Source organism: Ursus maritimus, unplaced genomic scaffold (assembly GCF_017311325.1).
Source record: "Ursus maritimus isolate PB19 unplaced genomic scaffold, ASM1731132v1 scaffold_38, whole genome shotgun sequence".
Classification (NCBI taxonomy): Eukaryota; Metazoa; Chordata; class Mammalia; order Carnivora; family Ursidae; genus Ursus; species Ursus maritimus.
The window spans coordinates 534,651-540,650 of NW_024426452.1; the positions used below are offsets into that span (position 1 = coordinate 534,651).

Sequence of the window (6,000 nt, forward strand, 5' to 3'; positions counted from 1 at the left end):
AAACACGCAACTTCTGCAGAAAAAGGAGAGGAGGAGCTTATTTTTCAACGCGAATTAGCCAGACTGAAGCACTTAACTTCCAATTTTCCATTTTAAATGGCCTTCCTATCCAGAACAGGCAAACAACCTTCCATTTATAGGCTGTGTGGTTTCTGTAAAAGACAAAACTTTCCGCCTGTAGCCACCACATCAAACAATCAAAATCCAGACCTTTCAGTGAGGACTGGGAACGCCGTTTTGTTAGAGGGATTAATTCTTGTTCATGAAAGGTCATTTCCGTAATCCCTGAGCCTCACTGTTCTTTTCAGGACCTAATTATTCACAAACACTCTAACGGGAATGCAAGGTTTTGGGGTGTGTCCTGGTCCAGGTCCAGGGCAATGTCCTTGAATGTGCAGGCAAAGCTGTACCCCTGTCATCTGCTACACCGACCACAAAAATGATATTGCAAACCAGAGCTCCGCCAGCAGCAGGGAATTCTGGAGGAGCCACTGCCTCTTGGCTAGTGTCCCTGGTAAAGTCATCCTAAGCCCCTGTTGTAAAAACCTGCTTTACCCATTTGGTGCCACTTCTTTCTATGCTGTCTTGCACACTAAATGTGAAGCAGCCCAGTTGGTATTCTAACAAATCTGTCCTTCTTACCATCTCTATTTGAGAAAAAAGAGTGCCCCAGAGTAAGTTTGGAAAAGCAATCAGTCTCATTCTTAGCAATTATTAAACATTTCTTAATGCCTCATGAAAATACTCTAAAATACTATCAACAAAGCAACTACCCAACTGCCTATGTGTATACTGCAAATCAAAAATCTTTGCAAACTGGCTGCAGGCCTGCAAGTGTGTCCTTTCTTCACCAGTCGCTCTACCTTAGTATTATAGAAAGGATAATATTCTCTACAGTCAAGAGCAAGAAGAAAAACCCCAAACTGGCAGCAGATGGGTGGCCAAGACTGTGAAAAGCCTATCAAACTACCAATGGTATTGGAGAAGCTATTTACTAACTAGGAAAGCTACTGAAAAAGTTACAAATGTCAATGAATGAAACAGAAAAACCACAAAACTATATGTGCAATATGCTTTTAAAAATGTGTATGTATATTTAAGAATAGAAAAGGATCTGAAAGTACATAGACTTTTATTTTAATATGGTTAAGATTACTGGAGTCACATCAGTAACTTTTCTTTGGCATATTTTGTCTTTTTCTGCCATAAGCATAAATTTCTGCAAAATATAAAAAGAAGTAACAATTAATTAATCTCTGTGATTAATTACTTAATCTCCGTGAACTTTAACCCAACAACGTTCTTCAAGGAAGGTGTGGAAACGCCTAAAGGCAGAGCCTTCTTTGAGGGCTCTTTCTCTGGGCTCCTGACCCCTCCTGCTCTAGCAGGCATCCTCAATGATTTTCTTCCGATCACTGTCTAGCCAAAAAAAACCCCACAATTCCCTGCAGATGACTGAGCTCACCCACTTCCAACACAAAATTGCCCAGGCCTGATTCCAGTACCCTTTTCTCTCGCTCTCTGCTGCAGAAAAACAAAAGGTGGGGGGCGGGGGCAGCGGAGGAGGAAGCACAGAATCCCCAGCCATCACGGAAGCACCCGGCTAGAAACAGGCTGGAAAATTCCGCCAGGGCTCAGGAGTCGCGGGAAGCAGCGGAATCCTGCAAGACGGAGCTCTTCGTGCAAAGGGTCTGCGGGCTCCGGCCTAAGCAGAGGATGCCAAAGCCAGGCCCCGCAGGGGACCCGAGTGTAGACAACACCCTAATCTGCCTACTTAGACGACCTCCAGACCGCCCGAATCCGCTCTGCGCCCGGAGTGGCAGAGCGGGAAGTACTGGATCAGGCCCGTGCAAAGCTGGCTAACCCCCCGGCAAAGGCGGTGGGAAAGACGTGACTCTAGCCGAGGCTACTCTCCCCGGAGAGAGGCCAGTGCGTGGACCACCGATGGGCTGCGAAGCGGACAGAGGGTGGCGGTGCTCCACTTAAAGACACTCCGCAAGCATGGGCCCTGCAGGCGTCTTTCAGCGAGAGGCGCATAGCTCTGCTGTCTCTTCACAGGGGCCCGTGGCTCGGGAGACCCGGCAAAGAGGTTGCCCTTTCCCGGGGTGGGGGCGGCGGGCGCGGCAGGACGAGCGCAGTGACCCCGGGCAGGCGACCCCGGCCTCACCTTGGGGTCGCGCTCGTAGTAGTGCTGCTGCGTGCGGATCCAGCGGCCCACTAGGTGGTCCCGCACAGTGTGAGCCAGCGCGAAGAAGTAGTCACGGGGCGTGGCCACGTTGCGGTCCTTGACCAGCGTGAAGTGCAGGTGCCGATTGAAGCTCTTCCGCACCTCGGCCACGTCGCCCAGCCCCGCGATGCCGCGCACGCTGATCTGCTTCCGCTTCTCGCTGTCCGTCAGCGGCTTCGCCATCGCGCGGGCCGAGGAGAAGGAAGACAAGACGTAGAGCAGAGACGACACACGAACACCAAGGATGCTGCGGCGGCTCCGGCGCCAGGCACTGCGGCGACGCGGCTAGCACAGGCCGCGCCTGCGCGATGTGCCGGGGCGGGGCCGAGAGGCGATGAGGGGCGGGGCCTCCGTGGGGCGGGGCGGGGCCTCCGTGGGGCGGGGCGGGGCGGGAGGTGAGAGGGCCTCTGAAGGCTCGCGGCGGCCCGAGGGGCGGGGCCTCCAGAGAGGCCAGGCAGGGTCGCTGGGCCAAGTTTTAGTCCTCGAGGGGACGCTGGCCGGGGCGTGTTGTTTCATAGGTGAGGAAAATGACGTGATTTACCCAGGCCAACCAAGAGCAGGGGTCTGCCCCCAAGATGGCCACGCCCGGCAGGAGGGGAGGAGCCTGGAGGAGCTGGCGGACTCGCGAGTCAGAGCGTCGATCTTGCTTGCCCCTGCCTGCCCCCCAGGGCCATGTGGGGGTCGGGGGGGTACGCTGCTTTCGCGATTTTCGGGATTCGGGGGGCCGGCGTCCCTCGGCCGCCCAGGTTCCTCAGCTGCCCCAGCCAGAAGTGCCCTGGGTTCCGGGGTGCGGCCGAGGCCTGGTAAATGGGAAGGTTAACCGGGTGCATGCTAGAAACGCACCCACCAACGCCTGGTGGGGTCAGTCTCCTGAATTGGGGGCGGAGTGGCTCTGAAAATGACAGCTACGAATGGAAAACTTTGTTCAAACTGAGAAATGACAGTCTGCCTGCGACCCTCAGACTGGGATGACACACACGGCTGGCGAACAGGAGACAGCATTCCCCAGGGGCACTGCGGCCCTAGTGTCACAATGACCCCTCTGGGGAACCACTGCTCCTTACCCACTGAGAAATCTTATTCCCTAAATCACTGGCCCTCCCTTTGCCCTTCAAATTACGTCAGGAAGAAGGAAACACCCCACTCTGGCCGAGGACCCGGGTCACTGTGACAGAGATGCAGCCTCCTCCATTCCCCCCGGGTGCGAGCCCCAGATAAGGGGTTTCTGGACACAGCTTCCCACATCTGCTTAACACGGCGGGTGGGGGTGGTTTCCCAAGGAAACTGCACCTGGGCCCACCTTGCCTACAGCTCTGCTCTGCTCTGAGCTTGTGGGAACACCGCTTCATGGGAGTTTCACCCTGACCCCTGCCTTTTCCTTTGTTAGCTGCATGCCCATGGTCCCACTGCCTGCAGTTACCTCATTGCAGTGGGTCAGTAACCCGATTTTGTACCACTGCAGGTTTGCACTCGGTGGTCTCAAACCGATGGGCAGCAAAGATTCCTGACTTATATGGAGCTCAAATTTGCCTGCAGAAGATGCCATGAAAGTAGATGGAGGAGTTTTCCTGGTGTGATGCTTCCAAAGTTATCTTCTTACCTGGACCCTCTCCTAGATGCATACTTCTCTGGGGACAATAAATATGGAATGCCCTATTCACACACCTATTCACACACCCACCTTCTCCAAGTGGCTCCCAATATAACTGGAATGGATAATGAACCCATGAACCCCATGGTCATCTCAGCCATTTTCAAATAAGTGATTTTTAGATAGTTCTAAGTGCTGTGAAGAAAAGTACATTAAGCAGCCAGGAGACAATATCTGAGTTGAGACCAAAAAAATATTAATGAGTAATGAATCTGGGGGAGAAGGAAGTACAAAGGTCCTGAGGTAGGTATGCACTTGGACAGTTCACAGAACAGCAAGTCCAGTGTAGGTGGAGCAAAGAGAACAGCTGAGGGGTATCAGAATATGACACCCTCCCAAAATGCCTTTTTGGCCTATAGATTATTTTGAGCTAAAGGCTTCTGAGAAAACAGCAAAAGAAGGAAAAGCTCTAAAAATAGGGTAAAAAATTTCCTTTTGTAAAGGAGGTTTACATTTAAAAGGGCACTTCCACTCCAAGAAACCTCTCTGACAGGTCTGACTATAAAACATTACTAAACAACTTTTGTTTATCATACTTCTGGTCACCTTCCCATAACTTGACCCCCTAGCTAGAAGCCCCAAACCCTTTCCTTTGTTTTAGCCTAGGATGACATCAAACTCAAGTTCTAACCACCACTTTGAGCTGCTCATCTCTGGGTTCTCTTGGGTGTCTATGTGACGCTCATGCTAATAAGCTTATGTTTGTTTTTCTCTTGTGAATCTGTCTTTGGCCAGCAAAATTCATAGGGCCCCACACCAACAACTTGAGATGCATAGAAGAAAAGATTGTTTCCTCCCCAACACAACCAACAGGTACATTCAGACTGGAGGTGGGGAGTCAGGACGTTGAGGAATCTGGAGCTTCAAACAGAACTGTAGGGCTCCTGAACAGATAAAATGGAAAGAAGGTGGGCTCAGCTTTGCCCCTCTAGGGAAAAGGACTGTTTTTTTGGCAGTCTAGGCTCAGCTATGACTGGGCCAGAGCACCTCCTCCCCTAATGGGAGACGGTTGTGAGGCCAGTCAGGCCACCTTGTAACAGTCTGGTTCTCTATTATTAGAAGACCATTTTAAATATTCATGTACTAAGAAGTGATGGATATTGATCCAGGATCAGTTACTTTTTGTGGTGAGCTATTCTGTATTACTGGAGAGAGATTAGCTTTAAAGTTCTCTCAAACAGGTATTTCAGAGTGTCGATAGCTAGTTCTCTGCCTCGGAAACAGACAAAAGATGTCTTGTGTGTGTAATGAAATGCTGCGGGAGTTAGAAGAAATTGGGTGCGGAAAACAGGCCCTTGTGGTCTGCTTCTGCTTCTTGAGTGTCTCATTGATCATAAAGGTTCAATAAACGTTGGTTGAGTGAGTGACTTGGAAGCTCTGCCAGCCCTTGTTGAGACTGCACAAGCCAAGGGTAAAGACTGCCTGGGACCCTAGCAACACCACTGGCCAATCTGTGAGAGTCAATTAAGTATTTGCAAATGAACACAGACCTGTCTTTTCAGGAAACGGGAGGCGAACAATAAGCGCATTATTTTTGCGAGGTCAGTAATTATAAACCTCAGTAGAATTAAGTCCACCAGCTAGAATGATATTGTGGAATTGGGGGCTCTCCCTTCACTAGGGTATGTAACAGATATTCATAGCATCGTAATACATTGATGTTAAAAAGAAGTCTATGGGGCACCTGGGTGGCTCAGTCTGTTAAGGGTCTGCCTTCAGCTCAGGTCATGATCTCAGGGTCCTGGATCCAGCCGTGTCAGGCTCCCTGCTCAGGAGGAGTTTACTTATCTCTCAGCCTCTGCAGCTCCCCCTGCTTGTGCTCTCTTTGTCTCTCTCAGATAAATGAACAAAATCTTTAAAAAAAAAAAAACAACTATGAGACCAGAGTGATATGAAAAAGGAAATAAGATGGGGGTGGGGAGAAAGAAAGGAAGCTCTTCTCCACAGAATACCAGATAAATGTAGAAGTCAAAGGCTGTCCGTATCACCCCACAGATTACCTTAATAGTTACCAAAACAGAGAAGGCACTTTATAGTGGAAAAATCTTCATGAAGTGATCCAACCTAGCATTACCGGTAAGGGGACTAAATGATACTATGTGCTTTCTGAGTCCATGCGCTG

At 50.2% G+C, this 6,000-nt stretch overlaps 1 protein-coding gene across 1 annotated transcript in view; it reads right to left on the reverse strand.

Annotated features, from left to right (window-relative positions):
- Positions 1-2,507, reverse strand: part of PYGB (glycogen phosphorylase B) — a 58,349-nt gene extending 55,842 nt beyond the window's left edge. Inside the window, exon 1 of the mRNA XM_040620949.1 lies at positions 2,168-2,507. Within this exon, the coding sequence (XP_040476883.1) occupies positions 2,168-2,410 (243 nt within the window). The 5' untranslated portion in view covers positions 2,411-2,507. The remainder of the gene's footprint in view (positions 1-2,167) is intronic.
- Between the last annotated feature and the right edge of the window lie 3,493 nt (positions 2,508-6,000).